The sequence below is a fragment of the Empidonax traillii genome, unplaced genomic scaffold (assembly GCF_003031625.1).
Source record: "Empidonax traillii isolate 1590-97213 ecotype Southwest subspecies unplaced genomic scaffold, ASM303162v1 scaffold10:size5872457, whole genome shotgun sequence".
Lineage (NCBI taxonomy): Eukaryota > Metazoa > Chordata > Aves > Passeriformes > Tyrannidae > Empidonax > Empidonax traillii.
In genome coordinates, this window is record NW_020955203.1 from 340,025 (window position 1) to 363,497 (window position 23,473).

The window sequence follows — 23,473 nt, forward strand, 5'->3', positions numbered from 1 at the left end:
TGTAAGACACTTGTACCAAATGCATACTATCCTTAATGTCCTCAATGCAAAGAATGTGTTAAGCAGCCCCCCTTTTTTTTTCGTCAAGTTTTTCTGTTTTTCTTTCCTCTTGCCTCTTGCACATAAGACCCCATCAGTTTTTTGGGGGATGAAAATAAAGAAACATTACCCACACTGCATATTCTGCTCTGGATGTTAAAAGTCATCCTTTGTTTTTGCTGCCTCCCCTGACAGTATCCCAACCCTCCTGCCTTAAGGAAGCAGAATAAAAAACTATTGTCCTTTCTGGTGGTCTGTAACTAAGCTAGCTGCAAAATATGAGAAAATTCTTTTGGTGTTAAGTTGTACAGTTATAATTATGAGTGGAGTTTTTTTTTGCATGTGTAGTGTAGTTGACGTAGTTCCTTTTGTCTTTTGGAAATATATTGGGACCAAAGTGATAGGCTTGGAAAATGGTTTAGAAGCCTTGAAATATCAACTTCGCCCTTCAAAAAGGGCCCGTGTGGACTTGAAGAGGGATAAAACTGCAGGTGGGAATGGTCCTTCTCTAAGCCACTGAAAGAAAACAAAAAAGACAGAGATAAACAAAGTGATTTTTACATGTTTGCTACTTGTTCACAGAGTAAATTCCCAACGCTGTAGCTTTGGCACTGTCAGCATTGCACTGGGCCTCGTGGTAATGAGTGCTGTAACATTTATCTTTGCTTTTTTTGTGGTGTAGTTTATACCTTCTTTACTTTAAATAATTCCTGATGAGAGAATCCTTGGTAAATCAGGGCTGTGTATTCCAAGTTGCCTATTACATTAGTGCGAGCCTGATGTATAATTCAAGCAAATCAGTAATAAAAGATTTAAGCCTTTGTCAGTGAGCTGTAACGACTTTAGCCAAATTTCTAACTAGCTCACCCAATGATGTGCTGATCTGCCTTCTACTTTCCTACAATACATGGAAGGTTTTTCCCATGAAAAATAACATAAGAGGGATCCCTTCCCTGAGCTTTGAGGAAGGTGGCAGCACTACAAGTGGAATCTGAAGGAGGTTGTACAGGTCATAGTCCAAGAGAAAGGCTAGATGTGGTTGTCAGACTACTCTGAATTTCTGGCGTGAGGAACTAGGTGGCCATATACGATCCATTTTAGTCTTGATTAGGTTGATGTACATAAATCTGCTTCTGCTTTGGATACTGCTACAGAAGTGCCATCCTTCATGCGTTTCCTCTGCTGTGGTAGTCTCCTGTACCTTTCCTGCCACACACCAGATTGGGATGTGCTTAAACATCTGACTCTGATCACTCCTCCTTTGGGACTGAGGTTCAGAAGTTTGCACTGAAAAGCATTTATTCTGTTTCTGCAATGCACTCTCTTCTAATTTTAGTTTGCCCAACTCGTTAGATGTGACCGTTTTTAGGGTTTTGTCACTGCCTGTATATATTTCTGGAGGATTTTTAGCTTTTGTGCATTAAAAACAGTGCAAGAGCATATTATATCAGAGTAAGGCTGACCGACTTAGCGAAGGCTAAATTGAATATTGCTGGCATATAATGGACTTGAAGAATGTGATTTTCTTTTTTTTTTTTTTCTTGGCATTTTCTTTCAATTTCAATACAGGCTACAAGAAACAAAGAATAATTTGTAAAAGGTTTTTTCAACTAGGGTCAATTTTTGGTCAATCAGGATGTTCTTTTACGGGTTTTGTTCCGTATTTATGGCTCTATTGTTTGTGAATCTGTTATCTTGACTCTTGCTAGGAAAGAAAATATTATTACTAGTTCTAAACTCTTTCTAGGAGAGAGAAGATTTCTAGTTTTGTGTTTGGGCTCAGACTCTTCAACAAATGTGTTCATCTTTTTTTCAAGGGTGGGGGATTTATGAAGAACTGTGAGGATAATTGCATAGTTTAGCTTAAAAAATGTTTGCCATTTAAATGAGAACATATGAATCTGTTGGATTTGAACATAATTTGGTGAATTTGGCATCTGGGTTGCATGTTACATGAGAAAAACTGCAAGGACAGACATACCATTGACATCAGACAAGCTGGGCAAACATATTAAAAAAAGCCTAAAACCCGAAATACTAACACTTTCCCAGTGCAGCAGTATACAGACTCACCAGTGTCAATGAATATTGTTCTGCTAGTATATTTCTTATTTCATGCTTCATTTTCTCTTCTCCCAGAGCTAGAAGTGTCATAAAGTGTTTTGCATTATAAGTACTAGGGATATTGTGTAGAGACAGTATTTGCCATGTTCTAAGAAACAGAAGGCGCAGAATGAAATCTAAGAAATTGAATAGACAGTTCCACCTCTACCATTTTCCAAAAGAAATTGGTAAGAAGTAAACATGTGGGCACTGGAAAGAAACTCTGTTTGTATGTTGATGACTTTTTTTTGTTTGTTTGTTTCTTTTTTTCCCCATGCACCAGAACAGATAAATGCACTTGCTATAGCCAGGTCTGTCCATAGGCTTTGCATATTATTGTTCACAGCAGTTAATGATATTTAGGCCCAGCATAGCTATCAAGAGGCAGGGAAAGGAGAAAATGCAGTGAAATAGTGGCTCAGCTTCTCTCAAATGGGCTTTAATTGAGCTTTTTGTGATGAGAAGCTAATGCTATCTGTTTCCTAGAGATGACTAATTCTGTGTTCCAGTTGTTAACTGAAGAGATAGGACTGTAGTTAGAGACAGCTTTTACCAAAATACGGTAGCAGGCATTTGGTTGTTGATTAAGGGTTTTAAATACATTAGGTTATGCTGCAGGGGGAGGAAAAAAACCACCTATTTTTGTTACAGGTTCTACACTTAGGAGTAACAAATAGGAACACTAGGGCTGGAGCTAGACAAATATTTTTAACAGGGCTGTTTCCTGCTTTAGTTCTTGGAACAGGAAGTAAACATCTGTATCAGAGAGGATTTGCTATTACCACTGATAATTGCAATGATTCTCTTCTATGAAAGCTACTTAACTCCAACAGCATATTTAACTACATATTTTAACATATTTGTATGGCGTGCATACAAATAAGGTCTATTTTCAGTAGTATTCTATACCTCATTTCTGCATTGATCAGCTGTAATACATTCCAAGTACTTCTGTATATCACTGAAATGAAAGATTTTACTGCATCTTAAGAATGAACATTTATGCTTCCAGCTTCTTACATTTTTTTGCCAAGGTTTCTTCGATCTAGATAGGGTGAGGTGGAGAAAAAGGATAGTCCCAGGGACCAATGGTGGTCAAAATACCAGTGTCTGAAAATGTTGTCTCAGGTTGATAAGCTTATTCAAGCAGAACAAATGAGAACCAAAAATGCAGCTCCCATCAATAAGTCTGCACTTCATGTCTCGCTGAAGCAGGGAACATTAATAGATCTCCTCTGTCTGATTAGCTGTATCTGGAAAAAGGGAGCCTTTCCTGCTGTTTAGTTAGAAGTATGTGCTTTAGCAGTGACAAAGGAAATGTGAAGAAGTTGGACATTTAAAAAGGGTCGTAATGTTTATTTGTGAATACCTTGTGCTTAGAGCAGGGGAATTTCTCTTCTCTCAAGAGTAGGAAGTGGTATATTGCGGCAATAGTGCTCAATTTCTTCTTGAACTACAGGCTGAAAAATATTTAGCTCCTAGAACAGCATTTAAACTTTAGTGTGGGTTTCTTTACCCCTCCATTTTACAACCTTGGCAACTCTGGCAGACTGATAGGCTCGGAACAGTCACACAAGAGTGGATCTCTCTCAGTGTAGTGTAAATGGAAGTGACTACGTTAGTGAAAAAGCAAAACACAAGAAACTCTTTGTATCACTTCCTGCATGGTTGAGTCTGTAGGGAGCTTCAAAGGTCTTGCATCTGAGGAAAGTGATGACATGAAGAAAGTGTTCTGTGTGGAAGATCACGTAGAGATCAAGAGAATTGGAAACGAAGTCAGCAAAGTAATATTTCTAAAGAAAGCCTTGTATAAGAGATAAAATAGAAGATAAGTTGGAAACTGTGTCTAATATTAAAGGTCTTAGGAACAGAAGGCATGAAGGTGAGAGCTCAAGGAGGAACCCAAAAGGAACGGTTAGGACCATAAATATGTGATCATGACTGTAGCAGGATATGAAGGGAAAAAGAAGCTGGATTCTGTAGGACTGAGTGAGGAGCGTATCATGTATTTCTGTATAAGGTACTGGGCAGAGAAGCGTTACATCACTGGCAAGATGAGAATACATCCAGCACTTATGAAATCCCAGGGCACATACCTACACTGGGGCAGTTCTGCTATTACGTTTGTCATTTCTCTCAGGGGTGTGTATACAGCCCCGTTGATTTGGTGCTGATTTCAGTAGAGGCTGCTTTTCTAAGTGGAACTTGGCATCAGCAGGCCTGCTATAAGCATCAAGCCTCACTAATAGATCTATTTCTAGCTCCTCTAGTTGTGAAGAAGGTGGCTCTTCCTTTCTCAATCAGTATGCTGCTGAGTTGCATGGCCTATGGCTATGCAGACTGAGAAAATATTGAAGAAGTCTGAACTTCAGCATTCATCTTTGAGAGGTGACTAAAACTCTTTTCCTCTGTCTGTCCATTTCAACCTCAGAACTTCCACTGAAAATAAAAACTTGTCCTAAACATAATTCAGAGCCTTATAATAAAACATGTCATGTGGTTAACCTTTAATACAATGTAGCATTTAAAGAATAGTTTGCATCTTTTGCTGGTAAATTACTACATAAATATTTAGATTAGGTGTGAATAGGAATGTGGCATTATTTATGGATCCATATTTCTCTGGCATTTCAGATGCATGGCTGTTTTGCTCCTTAATAAATGCAGACATTAAAAGAACAAGCACACACACAAAGTGCTAATTTTAAAGCTTTGCAGCTCAGGGAGAAAAATCTCCCCATGTTTTGTTAGAACTGCTTGTCGTCTCCTGTTGCACAGTAGAGAGAAATCATTTAAAACACTTGAAGTTGCATTAAGCTCCTTTATTTCTGATACTTGTCATGGAATGACATGTCTCACCTGCTAGTGCAGATTGGTAGCAGAGCAACCTGTCAGATCTGAAGATGTTTTGGTGCTGTCTGTTCCTTCTCACTTCAGAGGCAGATGTGTTATGGTACAGTTACTGCTTTAATTTTTGTCCCTATCTTGCTTCAGTTCTTTCTCACCTTAATCCTTGGAAGGGGAAGGCAAGAATATATGAAATGTCTTACTCATGAAAACTGTCAAAGAGGAAAGTGCAGGTTCCTTTTCTTTCTGGTTTAGTTGCAGATCAGACTGTTAGGGAGGCAGACCACAAAGCTACATCACCCATACACGGAGTACAACAGTTCAGAAAATGGTCCTGACATAATGGTGTTGCAGGCAGTTGTGGAAGCACTCTGAGGTCTCATACACATGGGTTTCCTTATTTCTGCTGCACAGACTCCTGTGAAGTCCTGTAAATCACTTACCTTGTCTGTATCTCACCTTCTCCTATATCAAATGTGACCTTCCTTGTAGAGAGAACATACAGGGATGATGAGAGTAAGTCTATTGATACCTGTAAGCCCTTGAGATACTGCAGTGATGAAGCTTTCTGGCTGTTAGCGCAGGAGTAAGTTTCCATCTGGGATAGAAAAGGTATGGGTGTTTCCTTGATCTGTTGAAGTTAAGAAGATGTACTGAGCAGTTCTGCCACACTTTTGGCTTCTAAATTAATCCTACACTTCAGAAATTACTTCTTTGGGGACTGTCACTCCTCCATAATCTCCATGATGTTTGTCAACGAGAATATCTGACTGAATTTTCAGTGCTTTTGTGCCTCAGACTTGGCAGAAGTATCACTTAGGACCTGTAGGATCTTGTACTTCTGGTTCACTGAACCATTCACTGAACAGTTTCTTGCCTTCTGTTTTGTACTTCTGTGAGGAAAGTAGCTCTCTAGATTTATTTATTTGTTTTTATTGTGGTCCTTTTTCTGAAAGATGGACACTTTCAGTGTAGGGTCCTTGCAAGGTGTTCGCATACACTGATTTTCTTTTCCTATACGTCGGCAGGACATAGGCATTCCCACGTAGCTTGGTGTTCAGGTTGCCTTGATCACCTGTTCATCTGGAAAATACCCCTCATGTATCGGATTTTTCTAGGCCCCTATTGTTAAAAAGCTTCTAATGTTCTATATTTTTGCCCCATTTCCTGGGATTGTCTTTGGTTTGGTGGCTCAGAAGTTTGTGATGACCACAGGAATGTATTTTACAAGAAGGATTGTTCAGGCCCTGAGTTGACTGAGCTCTTCTAAGCACCCGTGGCAATCCCTGTATCATTGTCAGTGGCTGTATGCATGGAGTCATCTCACTGTGATTCTGACTGCATTGCAATAAGTAAAGAATTTGCCAAAGAACTATTTGCTTACTCAAATATTAATCCTGTGAGAGGAGGATATCTGAAAGTATCATTTTCTTGCTGCCAGTAACTGTCTCTATGCAAACTCTTTTTAGCTATTTTTTCTTCTGATGAGCAGTTTCGAGTTTGGATTTAGGAATTCCTGTCTTCAGGAGTAACAGCCCTCCAGCATTGATATCCTCAAGGCTAACACTTAGCAATGTTTCTCAAAGATGAATGGAGAACTATAATAGGGGGAAAAAAATTCATAGCTATAGAGAAGAGGTTCTGTCTCCTCCCTGCCAATACATGAGACCTCCTTGGTTCATACACGTCCATCCGGATATCTGGGTATGCTCCGTGTAAGAAGCCAGGAAGACCTCCAGAATGCCACCTATTCTTTAGTGGTAATAAATGTGAGGATGTAGGGATGAGTGTTTTTTCTTGCAGGAGGTAGCAACTTCCAGAGCCTCGTGATTGTTTGTACTTGAAGGCATGTAAAATTCCAAACAGACAAAACTAAATGAGAATGGGTCAGTGTCACTCTGGCCTGTCCTGGCAAGATGCATTTTCTGATACAAAATTAATCAGCCAGAGTAAACACCTTTATTTCCAAGAACAATAGAAAGAATCTGAGGAGCTGTACATTTGGCTCCTGGAATTTAAGTCTGTGCTATCAATACTTCTTCCCAGTAGAATCACCAGGTCATTAATTTTCTTTTCTTTTCTTGAAAACTTTTTTGTTACCATGGGGTAGCTTTGGAAAGTAAAGTGTGAGGGAAAGGAAATTTTGTAAAACTGCTGACTAACAATGTACAAGTGGTAGCAATTCTCTTCAGATGGTTGGGGGAGAGGTATCTTCATTATACTTAGCATGTTTTAATGTATTTAACTTTAATTAATTGTAGTATGATGAGAACATAAAACATTTCTACTGTGTCAAAGGGTTATAATACTGGCAGTGGTCACAAGGATGTGGGAGAGTTTAAGGGCAGGATAAGCAAATAGTAATATTTGCCCTGCAAAGTCTCACTATGTCCAGAAACCTGTAATTAAAAACTTCAGTCAGAATGTTGCTCTGTGTTTAATAATACTGGCTGGATTTTGTTGTTGTCTTTTTAGGAATTTGTTTAGGAACATCTGCAGCCTCGAGTGGAGAGCAGTTTCTCCACTTAGGACAACTCAGAAGAGCTTGTAAATACCTGACTCTCTTCAGTTGCTGAATAAATGCATGTTCTCTGTCCTGAAATGCTTGTGAGCTCATGACAGTTCTCCTGTTTGTGCAAGAATAATGACCAACCTGGACTCCACTATACTTAAAAATATGTATTTTTTCTTCCCCTTCATACAGTACTAAGGTGCATTGTTCCAGTCTGTCCTGGTTTGCCCATGGACACCAATGTATGTCATCTGGGAAAGTGTTGTACTGTTCATACGATATGGCTTCCTTTTCTTCTCCAGTGATCCAGAGCTGAAGATTTTGAAAATGCCTCAGAATTTGAGGAGTTGTGGGTCACTTCACCTAATCCTGTGTCTCCGATTTCCAGGAGAAAAGGATATCATTATTTGTTAGGTTGGAAAGGTAGAAGTTTCCTGTCTTGTCTGAGTGTGAGAGAACTGAAGTCAAGAAATGATACTCATAGTGTTGGGAAAACATATTTTTTTTTTTTTTTAAATTTTAAATTTCTCTCAGTTTTAAGATGCCCTGTTTACCCAACCATGTCTTTAATTTTGATCTGTTAGGCTTATTTTTGAGTACTGTTATTGCCAAAAGAGCCTACCACCAGGAAGAGCAGCAGAACACACCCTGTTTCAGGCAATACTATTTGAGACCTGAGTGCTGTAAATGATGTAGAAATGTGCATGTATTAATGAGGGGTATAATAGGTTTCAGTGAAAGTGGGAGATAAGATGTGTTAATCTTGTATATTAAATAGTCCTACAACAATGAACCTTATAATGAGGCTGTTATTAAATCTTTTCTTCACTGGTGTCAGTTCAGTGAAACCAGTGCTTCTCAGTTTGGCATGTTTAAGGCCAGATTTCACAAGAAAGGACCAACTTTCAGAGGTCTTTGTCGTTTTGAAATACTTAATTAGACTTGTGTGCAGCATGTGATGGAAAAGAAGATCTTTTCAGGACTCCATCAGGGAATACTTTCCTTTTTTGGGGGTTTGGGAACACCTCCTTTAAAATTAGTATTGGTGTGCTGATATGGAGTCTGATTTGACCTCAACTGCCACTTGGGAAAAGCAGCACTGCATTTCTCTCTTCTACATCGTGCAAACAGATTGTGTTTTTACAAGGTTAGAAAGACTGTCAAAATAGCAATAGTTTTAAATGAAAAAAATAAAATTGTCTAGAACAATCTGTGATTTTTACATTCTGTGCTGTTCTAGCTATAGCACTGAAGGAAGTTCTATAAGAAGGGCAAGATTTCTTGGCTCAGTGGTGTTTATTTTTTTCTATTTTCGTCCAGCAGCATTTACAGATTTCCATCTTGCCACTTGCACTCTTTGCCAGTAGTCAGATTAAGATCTGCATGCTTCTCTCTGATTATGTTCTAGTTTAAAAGGAGAAAATAAGGAAGTTTAATACCCAAGCCTGATTCTGCCTGTGGAAGATACAGAGAGGAAACCATGTTAGAAAGCAGTACAGAAAAAATTTCCCTTAGCAGACAGGTTTCCTTTCCAGTAAGGACCCAAATGCAGATTTACTCATTCTGAGGGTGGTGGGAGCTTGGCTAAAGGAGAGACTGCTTTTCCCCATCAGCATTATTCCTGTTTGAGGATGGTAAAGAAAAGATTCAGAGAGACACATTGAATATATAAAATTAGGAGTGATGATTGATTGTCTCCTGCAAGGAAGCAGCAAGAGAGACACCACTGTGTATTGTCAGGTGATCCCCATTCTGATAGTAACCAAGAACAAACCTGATTAGCTTAGTTATAAAACAAGTTGATGTTTTGTGATCTTACATTCTCATTCCCTGCAAAGCAGACACCTTTTTGATTTACTATGCATGCTCTTTAATTGAGATGGAGATGCTGTAGCTCTGCTCTCAGTAAGTTCAGCTTTTACATTCCATTTCTCTTTTGCCTCTTCATCCCCTTTTCTCCACGCATCTGACTCCAAGCTCACATTTATCCTGTTAAGTAACTTCTCTTACGGTGTCTAAACATAAGAGGCTGAGCCTCCTTTCTCAGATACCTCAGTTCCCACCTTACCTCTCCTTGGGCTTCTGCCGCGAGCCCCATTGTCACATTAGAGTAAAGAACATTTCTGCTTCAATATCGAGTAGTGCTGAGATGACACATGGCTTCTTGTAAATGGTAACGGAGGCTAGTGTGAAATTTTTGTTGTTATTGTTGTTGTTGTTTTTGTTTTTTGGTTTTTTTTGTGTTCCTCACAAAGGCCTGCAACTAAAACAAGCGTTTCCAGCGATGGGCGTTTTAACGTAAAGCCCGTGTGGGCTGGAGGGGAGCGCAGTTCGAGGGAGAACCAGGACCGGTGTGTGTGTGTGGGGGGATTGCCTGGCGGGCTTTCTCGTTTCGAAGTGGTGGGCTATATATCCCTTTTCTGTGACAAAATCGGGCTCTGGATGTGTCGGGGGGCGGCAATACCCAGAGCGGGCACTGGGTGTCGGCACAGCCCCGCGTTTGCCGCCGCCGGGGACGGTCAGCGCCGCCGCCGGCTCTGCAGATGCACATATGGCACAGGATTATCGTTTTATGGTTACAATTATGAGCAATTTGATAGAAAATGAAAGCTAAATTATGCAGTGTTCCTTTTATTTGTTTAATTTTTTTGAGCTCCAAATATGTAAAAGGAAAAGAAATAGCGCCGTGCTGTTTTTGGTTTTTTTTTGTGTGTGTGTGTGTGTGTGTGTGTGTGCTAGGATGGTGAGAAGTGCAGTACCTTCCTTTTGGCTCCGTGTTCTCACGCAGCGCAGGTTGAGATTATTTTCTGTCGTACATGATGAAATGTGTGGAGTTGTTCTCAGGTACTAGGGCCGTTTTGCACAGAAACTGTGTGTGGCTGAATCTCCGGGCTCCTTTCTTCCATAAAAAAAAAAAAAAAAAAAAAAAAAAAAAAAAAAAAGAAGGCATCGTACATTTACTGGCTGGTAGACAAATACATAAGTAACAAGTTCCTTAACAGTTTCCAGTGGAAAAGGCTGGGTAGCTGAGCCGTCTAAGCAAATGCCAAGGAAGTCTTTAAATCCTGAAAGTCACTATACTTGTTGGCAGAGCTTCCCTGAAAGGAGCATGTATGTTCTGAACAAACTCTTTCCTGCCAGTGAAGAAAATCTCTTGCCATCAGAGTTCTTAAGCCAAAAGTAAAGATTTTTATGGCCCATGCCAGGGCCAGTATCTTGATAAAATGATCTGTGGGGGTCTGTTTTTTGTGTATTCAGGTTCATAGCTTTTCTGTAGTCAGATTTTTTGTGGTCATTATTATGAAAATGCATGTTTTTGCTGGTATTTGTAGTGGTATAACTTGTCTCTTATGTGTTACGTTCTTTCTTCCTTTTCAGTAAAAGAAAGCTGTTAGTGCAGCCCGGCTGCAAAATGAACCTTAGTTTTGTTTTGTTTTGTTGTTTTCTTTTTTTTCCTCTGCTGGTAAGTATCCCTTTGTTTGTATTAATGAAGATAAGGCTGGAGATGTGCTTTCCACTTGGAATAGAAAATGCGAGCTCTGAGATGGTATTTGCATTTATTGATCCAGGCACATCTGCTGGCATATGATGGCGTGTGATATTTTTGTCCTTACCCACCTTTGAACCTGAGAACATGGCAGATAAGCTGTCCAGTTTGATTGGCATATCCTGTGGAAAGGATTTTCAATACATCAGATCAAATCCTGTACCCTAACCTGCTTTTGCATTTTGAAAGTGTGATAGAGACTTGTCTTGGGTTCATGTGCTACATTGGGAATTAGTTTTAGGTTTAAAGGTTTTCCTTGCTCACATCAAATCATACTGGCTATCTTTTTCTTAGGCCAATTTTAGATGCACTATATTTGTACTGTGCATCTCAATATTTTTCAGAATGTTTAAAGCAAACTTGGAATATCATCATCTGGGTGTAACAGAGCATCTTGATAGATCATATAAAACTCGGGCTGTGTATAAAAGAAATTAAAAAATTACAAGTACTAGGAATAAATCATACTGCTGAATTTAACCAGGGCAGGAAATCTTGTGTCTTGTGTTGCTGTTTTTTGAGGATCCGTTTTAACAGTTGTCCTACAGGTGGTATGGGTGGAGATGGAAAGATATTTTTTGGAAAACAACTCATTCAGCTGTTTAGGATACAGCATTTTTTGTTTCTGTTCACACCTGACATCAGTGAGTCCAGAGACTAGATTTGAATTTGATGTTTTACATGTGCTTCCTGAAAGCTCCAAAGGATGGCCCTGGCTTTGTCCCTAACTTTCTCAACTCGTTAGCTTTTCTTTAGGTAGGTAACCATAACTTAACTAATTTGTATGCACCATATACAGTCTCGGCTCACTTCAAAGTGTAATCAAGTCATGAACTAATTACAATACCATATTCCCAAAGAATGTAAATTTAATTTCCCTTCAAACAGAATGGGAATGTATTAAGCAGTTCTTTTATATGAGAGCTGTGGCATTCAACAACATAATGCTGATGCTTCAAACAGAAGTGAAGTTCTTAACTTTTGTGGACCTTGTGACCTTTTTCCCTATGCATCTTCCCTTTTTATTCTTGCATCTTGAGTTAATTTACTGACTGGATAACAACATTAAAATATTCAAGTGTAAATTAAAATGTAACTGTTGGGCTTCAGGTTGGAGATCACTCTGTCTTATTGTATGTGACTAGCTTCTTTATAGTGTTTTCAGAAATGTGCTTCCTAAGGCATTCGGATCAGAAGGAAATTGTATTTTGAATTGAAGGCTCATAAGGTTCAGATCCTCATCAGATGATTTCTTTAATACATCAAAAAGTGGATGTGCAAAAAGTTCCCTACAGGTTCTTGCCATCACTGTGCCAGGGAGTCCACATAAACTCAGTTATATAAGAACGAGCGAAGTGAAGTTGTTCATAAAATGTTTTATTACCTTCAGTCTTTGCAGCAACTTCAGAGTTTAGATAATAAACCTTCATAGAAGTTACTAGTCTCTACCCTTTCACAGAACAATGATTCACATACAGTCAAACTACTTATTTTATTTCTCTTAATTTTAAAGGTAGAAGAAACATGTTAGGGTTGACTTTGATCTGTGCTTGGATAGTCTGATTTCCAGAATGCAGTCCTGTTGTTGTTCTTCTCAGATGAGATAAGACTGTCGAAGTGCAGGACTTTATGTATTAAGCAGAAGTTGTATTTTAAAATTAAATGTGGGTCAGCTTCCAGTGAAGTATGTAATTGTTAAATGCTAAAGGAAAGAGCTTAGAATATCTTAGTTTATATTTTAAAGTGTTCCTTTTAGATGTTAATTCATTAATACCAGCAGTTTATTTTTATTCATATGACTTTTCATATGTAAGTACTTGAAGCTGCATTATTTTAATCCTTTCTTTGGTTAGGAAGAAGAAAGCCTGCAGGTGGAAATCAGAATGACATACATATTGCTTCTTTCCCAAAAGGCATGGTATCTTTCTCCTATTGATATGCAAAATATCAAGGCAGAAAATAAACCCTATTGCCTTATGTGTCAAAATACTGTGAAAAGTATATGTTTGGGTGATGCATGGAAAAAAATGTGGGTCCACTTCAAACTGAGCACACTTGTAGTGGAATTTGCCATGAGTCTGTCTGGGCCTTTGGGGCTCTCCTGACCCTACAACTTCTGTTCTCTTGTTCTGTGAGTGTTTAGATGTAGCTTGATCCTTAGTTGTAGGTACAGGGTTGTAGGTACATTGTTTGAAGACCCAGCTACGTGGGTCTTGGCCTTTGCCTGAATTTGGTGAAATGCTTCCTTACTCTTGCAGCATCCTTTAAAGGCATTTTTGAGCTACTGAGCAACTGTACAGTGGAATGCTGTAATGGTACATGGTGTCAAGTTGTGGATGCAGTGGTGTGTCTGTTAAACAGATGTGAACTTGCTGTGATGTTGTTCAAGTTGCCAGGCACAGTCCAGCTGCGTTCTGCAAGTGGTGTAATGTTGATCTTGATGCCAAAAAAGAAAAAAAAAAAAAAAAAGAAAAAACAATGCCAAAAGCCCACAAAAACATCAAAGCAAGGTCAGTTAGATTAGGGATGAGGTGCCTGATGCTGTGCTGCTGTGACTGTGCACAGCAGCTTGAACAGGTCTGGCTTATACCCACCTGGTTGGAGGGTAGGCAGACAAGATCAGGTCTGCCTGCAACCTAATCTGAGTAGAATTTTCTTTGGAGGGCTAAGACATCTCTTTCAGTGCTCAGCCCTGCTTCTCAGTCAACCCAGTGTCAGTGGCACTTCCTCAGCATCTCCTTCCCTGTCTAGTTTTTCACAGCATTTATCTTGAAGGGACCACCTGAGGCAGTGAAGGGAGTTTGGTCTTTGCTGAAACTGCCAACATGATGATAACTAGTCTGATTTCTAGATGTGTGGCCTTAAGCAGGAATTTAAACAAAACTGTGCTTTGTGGCTACTGGGGTCATGATTGCAGATGTCAAAAAGCTTTCCACATGCTGAAATCATACCACTGAAAGTTTCTTGTCTCTCTACCACAAAGTGTAAGTTATTGCTGTCTTATTTCAATTTAAATCTAACTTGGGTTTGACTTTTTCCTTCCTTTGCTTGTTTTATTCATCTTTTCATATCTCTGTAAGAGCTCTGAGTCTCTAGAGAGTCTTCCATTGGATATGGGGCCTGATGGCACTGCAGCATCTTGTGGCTGAAGGCGGAGAGTCAGCTCTTGTGTTCTGTTCTGGCCGTGGATCAGAGTATGCAGCCCTGAGTGAAAGGACAGCCTGAGCTGGAGCTAAAGTCAGGGAATATAGGAATGAGTCATCCCTGGGCATCTTCTTTGATGCGTGGGAAGTCTATTAGGGCTTTGTCTGCATGGGTGAACTCAGGCAAACTTGTACTCTAAGCTAATCAGGTGCAAGATGAATCTGGTCTGTTAGTGCTGTGTCTGAGCTGTGCTGCTTTACCCTGCAGCTGCAAGATGTGTTGTGGAGCTGGCTTGTGGAGTGTGGGGCTGCTGGGCTGCCCCTGTGTGCTCAGACATGCCTGAAGACACACCGTACCACACTGTGCCTATGTGTAATTAGAGCTTCTGCTTGTCCCAAAAATACCTGTGACAAGCCATTGAGGAAAGAGTCACTAGGTGAGGAGTTCTCACAAACACTCTGATAATACGGAAGGGCCTTTGTTACTAGGTTGAATGCAAAAAAAAAAAAAAATCTCATTAGCTGTGTTCTTTTCCCTTGTTAATAGCTTGTAGAAAACCTTTTTCCAGCCTTAGATTCCTGTGATTGGAGGATGCTTCAAAGTTAATTTTACTTTTTTTAAATAAAGGGAGGTAAAACTGAACATTTGTTTGTAATGATACAGGGCAAAACCCCCCTTTTTTCTAAAGAGAAGGTTCTCTACACTCTGTGGTTTTTGTTTGTTTGTTTGTTTGTTTTTTCTTGTACAAGAAGTGATTTAAGAAAAGCGAAACTTCAGCAAATAGCTCTTATGGAGTAGACTGGTTTTGGCTTAATTTGGAAACCTTGACTGCAGCTGAAGAGACCAATGGTTGCTTAAACTGCTGTAGTGGGAACACGTGCTCTGAACCAAAACACTTCAGATTTTAAGCTGGCCTTCACTTGTAGTCAAAGTGGCAGTGGAAACAGTGCACCAGGTACAGTGCAGGAGGTCAGCGGGCACACTGGAGATTGGCCCTCTCATCCTCAGTTTCTGGGAGCAAGGAATTGCATGTCCCACTTCAGCTTGTGAGAGGCTAAAAGTATTTCAGCAAGTAGTTGATGTAGTCATAGACCAGACTTAAAAGCCTGAGGCTTGAGAGTGGAACTGAAGGAAGAGTAGGGTTGGGGCTTTGCAAGGTGGATAAACACTACCAGACAGGGGGTTGCTGCTGGGAGAGGTGTCCTCTGCTCCCTGCTGCCTGTTCTGCCTGCTCATCTTGTGCTGGCTTTTGTGCCTGGTGGCTCCTTTGCCTCAGTGGGTCAGTTTGTGGAGCCCTGGAGTGAGGGGTGTGGGGGCTGCAGAGCTGGTGGGGATGGAGGGAGTGAGCAGGAGAGTCTTTGGCAGCAGTTGAGCATTAGGTTGGCTGTGCCCTCTTGCGAAGCTTTGCCCCTAAGAGAAAGCTCTTTGTTCCGTGCCGAACCCCCTGGATACCCGTTCCTGGCTTCCATCAGCGTCTCACTGCTGCAGGCTGGCAGTCCCCCTTCTCAAAGCCAGTTCTATCTCCACTGAGGTTATTATCTCTTAAGAGCCATAAATGAACTCTTAATTCCTTGACTTACATTCAGTGATGAAATTAGCCAATTTATTATATAAAATATATAGTACTTGCAGTATGACACTTAAATTTGGCTGTTGAAATCCTAACCTTTGCATTTCTGATTTTGATTTTTTTTTTTTGTTTCTCCCCTTCCAAGTACAACCTTAATACTGTACTAACAAACTGCATAAAATGTATTACTCTGATACATTCCAATGCATATTTCTTGGACATAAAACTACCGTTCAGTGAAATGCCAAGTACCACTTCTCTCAGGTAGCTAACATCTTGCAAATCCAATATTTGTGCTCCTGAACACATGAAGAAATACCTAATGTGTGCATTTAGGCATATTACTTTTTCTGTGGAATGCAAATCTGTAGGACTTGTCCTATCCAGTTTTTTCAACCTTACAACTTTTTATTTTTAAAAGCAGGTTATGAAATTATTTATCATTATGTATGTGTTTGTCCAGAGACTGTATTGCCTGGGTAGATGTGTGCCCTTGTTATATCTGAGTGACTTAAATATTTTTGTAGCAGTGTTGTATAATGCCTGGCTAATTTACAGGAGAAGAAAAAGAGATCATCTTGCTGCTTTTAGCAAAAATTCAATAGAATGGAAGAGTAAAATCTAATATTAAGGCTTTTTTTTTCTTCTTCTTAAGAACATATTCTGCAGTAAATGTACCAGCACATTTTTAAGAATTACCATATTTTCAGCTATTCTGCATGTGTCTTAAATAAATGAACTTCTTTTTTTTCATATTTGAAGCTTCATGTTTACTTACTTAGTAAGCAAAGCAGGGCTTTAAACTCTTAGACTATGGTGGCTGTAACAATACTTTGCTTAATGTAGAGTGATTGTGTGAATAAACAAAGTTTTAATCTTCTAATACAGAGAGTTTTAACTGTTACTGTTGCTGACTGAATCTTACAAGAATTTTAGGGGCATCTTGGCTACCATTCAAGCTCGTGTGAGCTGTTGCCCTTCCCACTCATGACCATGTAAGCGACCCTTGGGCAATCAGGATTTGCTTGCATACTTTGCTAATGTTAATTTTGCGTGTCATGTTTTAGACTATTTTAAATAAATTTGGTCGCTGCACGCAAGAAGTGGTGGCATCACGAGAACAGCAAGTGCTCTGCAGGCCATAAAACACAATTTGGGCATCTTTTTAATGGTGCGCTTGTCTGGGAGTGGGGAGGAGCTTGCCTGGCTTTCTAGCAGGACTGATATCGACACCGTGGCAAGAGTGAGGGTAGGTGTGTGGCCATCAGTTGTGTGTCCCAAGGCTGTTTAGGTGCTCATTCCTTGTGCCAGCAGTGTGCTAGCTGGAGGAAGGAGAGGGTAAAATCTGTTTTGTGGGGAAGGGGTTGCTACAAGCAAAGTGAATTAAGAGGGCTGTAAAAAATTGATAAAGATAGGACTGTCTGTTTTTATATTCTGCCACATAACATGGGTTTAAATGAATTTCCCTATAATTTGTCTTCAAATACCGACATTTAACTCTTAGGCTGTATAAATGAACTGGCTTTTTCTAGAGTAAAATTCATGCCCTGCGTCCAGGCTAATATGTTCACCTACTATAAACATTACTGCCTATGGTTACAACTGGAATAAAAAATTCCTTTTATATACATCATAGCTGGCAGAGACTCCTGAGACCACCACAAATCACTTCAGCCTTTTGGTGCTCTCTGACGAAATGAACTGAAATGTAAAACAGCTCAGGCTTCAGGCAGGCTGGCTCTGGAAAGCAATTAGCTTGTTAAGACCGTTGTTTGTACCCTCCCATATTTCCAGGTGCTGAGCAGAGGTGTTAAAAGAGCTCTCCTGATTGATTTCAGCGTTGGGGTTTATTAACCTTCCATTCCTTCCTAAAATGTTTTGCCTATTTTCTCGGTAGCCTTTTATTTAAAGGAAAGAAAACCAACCAAACAACAACAGAAAAGAAACCCTGGTAAGGCCACCCTCCCTGCAAAAGAACAAGAAGAAGGGAAAAAACCCCCCACAAAACCAAACAAAAAAAAAAGAAACCCTCAGGGTCATAACAGGGAATAACAAAGCAGTGAGTTATTTATGCAGCCATGATTGGCAAAAATGATTGCAACATGAATTTGCCCAGAAGCAATGATTAGATCATAAAAATGTTAAGGAAATCTGTAACTCAACACCGTTTTATAGATTGAAGAAGTTTTTGTTCCCTACCTTAATTGCAGTGACTTGTTATTAAAGTATTTATTCAGAGTAATCTCTTTGGACAGCGAGCCCTTATCCCATCTGCATGCATAATTAAAAGTGAGGGGGGAGAGAGGGGAGCATAAATGGTTTACCATGCTACATGAGCAAGGGAGGGAATTACACAATGACAGGTGAAGAGCAGATTTATCTCCTGTTGGAATTTCAATGCTGCAAGCAAGGCAGGACACTGTTGCTAATATCCTTGCAAACACCACAGTTGCTGCTTCTCCAGATTACTGTCCAAAAATTATTACTGGTCTCTGAAAGGCCTGTAGCGCTGCATCTGTGGCTGTGGGGTTTTGAGCCACTGGTGCTCAAGCAAAGAGATTGGATTTGGATATGTGGGCTTGTGAATCCATGTCTGTGCTTAAAAACGGACTATTTACTTACTTGGCTGGGTATTTATTTATTTATAAATAAACATTGGTAATGGCTGGCTCTGCTGAATACGAATCAGAGGGTTGTAGTTGTTCCAACTGAAACAATGTCATCACCTGCCTCCTGCTGCTGTCCCTTTGCCAGTGATAAAAGAATTCGGTGCAATTCTTCTTTTTCCACTCTCTGAGTAGAAAGAAGGGTGTACTTGAACATTCATCTCTAGGCAGATTTATCATCATTAGGCAGTATTCAAACACACAGTATCTGTTTTTAAATTGAACTGTTAAGGATCTAAATCAGATTTACACAGAGTAAGTTGGTATATATTTGACTCTAACTATTCACTAAAGAGTGTTTTTCCCTTAACTTCTGATGTCTCACCTCTGCAGCAGCAGTACAGAGAATGCCAAGAACTTCTGAGTCTTTATCAGAAGTACCTAGCTGAGCAGCAGGAAAAATTATCACACTCCCTTTCTGAACTCAGTGCTGCCAAGGAAAAGGAGCAGAAGGTAAGCTCTTTTTTCCCCCATCTCCTTTTTTTTTTTTTTTTTTTTTTTTTTTTTTTTTTTTTTTTTTTTTTTTTTTTTTTTTTTTTTTTTTTTTTTTTTTTTTTTTTTTTTTTTTTTTTTTTTTTTTTTTTTTTTTTTTTTTTTTTTTTTTTTTTTTTTTTTTTTTTAAGTGTATAGTCTTGCATCATAAAGTGTTGAATCCTGTTTTGTGATTGGTTTCTCATGAGTCCTTCCCTTAATACATGGATTACAGGAAAAGAAACAAAAAAAACCCCACAAGTTTTGGGTCAATAAAATGGGTGAAGTTAATTGACCATGTTGTACTGGAGTAGCAATCACAGGAACGCACACCTTTGCCAAGGAAGAAGTTAAAATGCTCTTCTGTTTTCTGTTCTGTTCCTTAAACAGGAAAATAATTGCAGTCAGTCTAGATATAGCCTTTCACATTTTCACTGTGGCTTTTGATGATTGAAAAGGGCATTACAGATGATGTATTTGGTCAATAAGAGCTTTCTCAAGTCTGTAAAGCAGCTCATCTGATTTGAGCTGTTTATAGAAGACCTATAGTTGTATATGCGGCTAAAGCCAGAAAATGTTGACTACAGGTATGTGTTAAATTAGGTGGTAAAGTGTTTCTCAGATGTATGTGCCCAGAGCCTTGAAAACAGGGTTGCTTGAGATTTTTTTCTGATAGCAAGGTACTTGATTTGCATCCCTGCTGATAGCAGATAGTACCTTGGAATTGAAGACTTCTTATGTGAAAGCGCTCTTCCTGATGTTCTTTCCTGCTGTTCTTTTTCAGTAGCTTCCCTCTGCGGATCTCCAGAATCCATCCTACCTAAGACGATGCCTTTTTGTGTAGGTTATGCCCTTGATCTTTTCTTTTGCTGGAACAGTCTTAAAGGCTTATTTTTAATAAGGCTAGAAGTAAAGTTATCAGCAGAGTATCCAGAAGGAGGCCGGATTCTGGCATCTCAGTGGCTCCCTACAATGAGAATTACACAGACATATCCTACTTCTGAGGAGCCTGTGCAGGAAGGAGTCTTTTGATTCTGTTCAGGAAGCAAGTAGCAATTCTCTGACTTCATCAGCATCAGGAATTGTTTTTTATCCTGATTATGGTTTTTATTTGTAAACTACATTGTTGAACATTGAGCTGTTTGTCAGGATTTTAATCTTTATAAACATTTCATTCCCATTCTTTTGTTTTTTTATCTGCCATTCATTTTGTGATGGCAATGAGTTAGAAACAAGAATCTTTTTCTCTGAGAATGGGTGATGTCTGTGTTGAGGCTTGTGATATGCAGCTTGCTGGGGATCTCCATGGAAGACAGTCCAGAGGAACCCATGTAGTTCAGCAGCACTGTGGCAGCTGTGTTTGGGGTTTTGCCCTGCTTAACAGTTCATCTCTATCCTTTCTTCTTCAAATACACTTATTCGGTACTAGATTAGCCCCTAGAAAAGAGGTATCTGATATCACCACATTTACAGCACTAAAGCATGGAAGCAGATAATAGGAAACCTTCATCCCAGGGACTGTCAAATGAGCATCTGGTGGTTCAGCAGTCCACCTTCATCTCCTCTTGTTCGGCTGTCTTCCTAATCACTCAATCAGTGTAAATACAGAGACTTCTTTAAAGTTGTTTCTGGTTTCATGTGCAAAGTTCTATCAAGCTCTGATCCAATTATTTCTTTTCTTTATACTTACATGTGCTTTTGTCCGCAAATGCAAATTCAGATATTATATCGAGGTTTGCCTTGACATTTCATTTATGGTTACATACTCTACAGCTCCAGCCTAATAGGTCTGAAATTACCCTAGTCCTCTTGCCCTGTGCAAAGCTTTGTAGGCATAGATAAAAACCTGTCAAAGCATGCTTCAACTGTTTTTTTTCTCATAGCTTGCAAAATATTTCTGATGTTTCTAGCCTTCCTCTTCAGTTTTCTTTCTTTTTATTTCGCTTTATAAATTACCGTTTTTTTTCCCTAAACGAGTTTTTTTGTGCTGTGTTTCTCCTCACAACTCAGAACCTGTGGAGAGATTTGCAGGGCTGCCTAACACACTGCTTCATGTGATAGCTTTCCAAACCCAAGAAAGGTCATTGGACCGCTTCTTATTGGATTTTTGTGTCATTGTCACATACCTCTTGTCTTAATACCTGGACTGTGACTGTCGTGATGGGTCTCTCTTAGTTCTGTTTTGTCTTAACACAGTTAAGTGTTGTCTTAACACAGAGTTCAGGCAGGCATTCTACTGTCTGCCTCACTGGACAATCCCACATGGGAACACAGCAGAGAGGGATTTCTGAGAGGAAAGAATTGGAAGGGGACAGACTCAGAACACTTTCGTCCTGTTTCAAGTGCTGCCCCCTCCAGCTCTTTCTGCACCACTGAGGCTTATATGCTCTTCCTTTCTCTTTTAAGCTGGACTTTGACAAAAGCCATCTTGTTTAAATATTGGGCTAAAGAAAGTCTTCCTCAGTTTTGTTTGAATCCAGATTAGTTTGGAATCTCTTGTCTGTTTCTTGTTTTTGGCTGACATAAGGAAGTCTTGGATATGTCTGAATTTAAATCAGGATATACTATCTTGCGACATAGTTTTATCTTCATAGGACTGTCTAGGACAGAGAATTTCTTCCTATTTCAGGACACTGCTGATCTTACCAGGGTATCTGTGTTTTGATGTACAATGTTCCAGTTTTCCTGTGTCTTGCAGAAACATGGGACTCCGCAGTTGTACTCTGTACTGATGCTCTTCTTTATTCTGCCTTTTCTCAGCTGTTCTTTCTTGTTTCTGTTCATTTCCTCTTCTTTCTCGTGCTTGTTTATTTAGAGTGATTTCTAATGCTACACCTAATCTTAACATCTCCTGCTTCTGCTTTTTGCCTGCCTGTCTGCCTCATTATCGAGCACCGTAATGCTGACCATGAGCTGTCACTTTCCTCTGGGCATAGGTTTGAAACCGTCTCCTCTCAGTGCTTACATGCAGGGCCTTCTGTTAGAATAGGACAATTAACAGGTCATTACCAGACATCGATGGCGTTGTTGCAAAAAGAGATGGACTTGTATGGGAAGGGGACTGCAGTAGCTGCATGTGTGTGGCTGAAACACAGCCCTGGTTTGTAGCTATATTGAACTAATGCAGATACTTTGGTGTTAACTTTTATTTTTGTCTCTTTTACTGTCACCTAATGATAGCAGTAATTCTGAAACCATGTTTTCCTCTTACCTAATATTGCTTCTTTATAACGAAAGTCAGCCCTCAAAATGTAAAGAAGCATCCTAGTAGCATGAAATAAAACTGCTGGGAAGATGGTGGTAAGATGATGTAAGTCAGAACTCTTGTGGAGTCAATAATCAGTAACTGGAACATGGAGCTTCCTTTTTTTGTGAGATAAAGTTAATTCCATTTGAAAAGATACTTAAGGTGACATGAATTGAATTATTCAAACTAGCCTTCTCAGCATTAACTCTAGGTTAATATCTCATGATGCCTCTGGTTTCATTATAGGAGTTTTAAGTACATAACTTTTTATAATAAATTCAATACCTAGAAGCCGAACTGAAATTGGTTTACCTTCTACCAACCCATAAAAAGAAGCATTAATTGTAAAGTGAATATTAAAGTGGTCACTAAAGTTGACTCAGATTCAGAGAGATAGCACTTGTATAAAGAGCTCTACTGAAAAATAGGCTTCTGCCTTGATGTTAATAGAAAATACCATTCATATTAAAATGTAGTTAAACCTTTTTTATAAAAAATGATTTTTGGATGTCCTCTCTGCAGTTCCCAAATGTTCAGTCTTTACCATTTTCAGAAGCTTTACACAGACATGTAAAGAAAATTACCCTTGTTCTAGGTAATCAGGTCTGACCTACTTTATATACTTGCTGCTTCACTGCCATCTCAAACAGTGGCAAGAATCCAGTTTGCTTTGGCAAGTCTCTGGCAGATGAATCTGTAGATGCTCTGCAGTGTAGGGTAGGACTTGAGGCACAGAAGTTGGACCAGCAGCTGAGTTTCTGCAGAACTGGGGTTCTTGAGCTGCATCACCTTAAAGAAAGATAATACCTGTAATCTCAGCTGTGCTTATTAATGCTAATCTCTGAATTACAAGTACAGCTGGCAGCTTTTGTTTCTTATTTGTGAGAGATTACCAACACATCTGCTAATTCCCTTGGTGCACAAAGATTCTTGCTATGTGTGTGTGTGTGAAGCTTCTGTTCTTCTTCCCCGTGTAGAAAAAGTATGGATATGGAGTGGGATTATAGACAGAAAGGAACATCAAGAATTTATTTTCGATGGTGTATCATCTTCCCTCTTCCTGTGTATTATGTCATTTGCCTCCTGTTTGGGGTCTGCCAGTGGCACTCATCAGGAACAAGGTACTGTTCTATGCTAAGCATCAATGTGGACATCCTGAAGGACCTGGTTGGCTTTGGGTGTCTCATAAAATCTTAAAAAAATTACTTTTAGGGAGGCTAGGTTTTTTTTATTTTTAATTTTTTTCCTAATTTTACTATTTCTCTTGAATTACTTCTTCATCTTAAAAATTGTTGAATGCAGTTGTGTCATTTCACAATAAAGTCCA

General features: G+C 39.4%; 1 protein-coding gene across 4 annotated transcripts in view; it reads left to right on the forward strand.

Moving 5' to 3' along the window:
• Positions 1-23,473, forward strand: part of KIAA1328 (KIAA1328 ortholog) — a 172,043-nt gene that overhangs the window by 52,499 nt on the left and 96,071 nt on the right. For all 4 annotated transcript variants that reach the window (XM_027885210.1, XM_027885217.1, XM_027885227.1 and 1 more), the window contains one exon: positions 18,754-18,881. In XM_027885210.1, the coding sequence (XP_027741011.1) occupies positions 18,754-18,881 (128 nt within the window). The remainder of the gene's footprint in view (positions 1-18,753; positions 18,882-23,473) is intronic.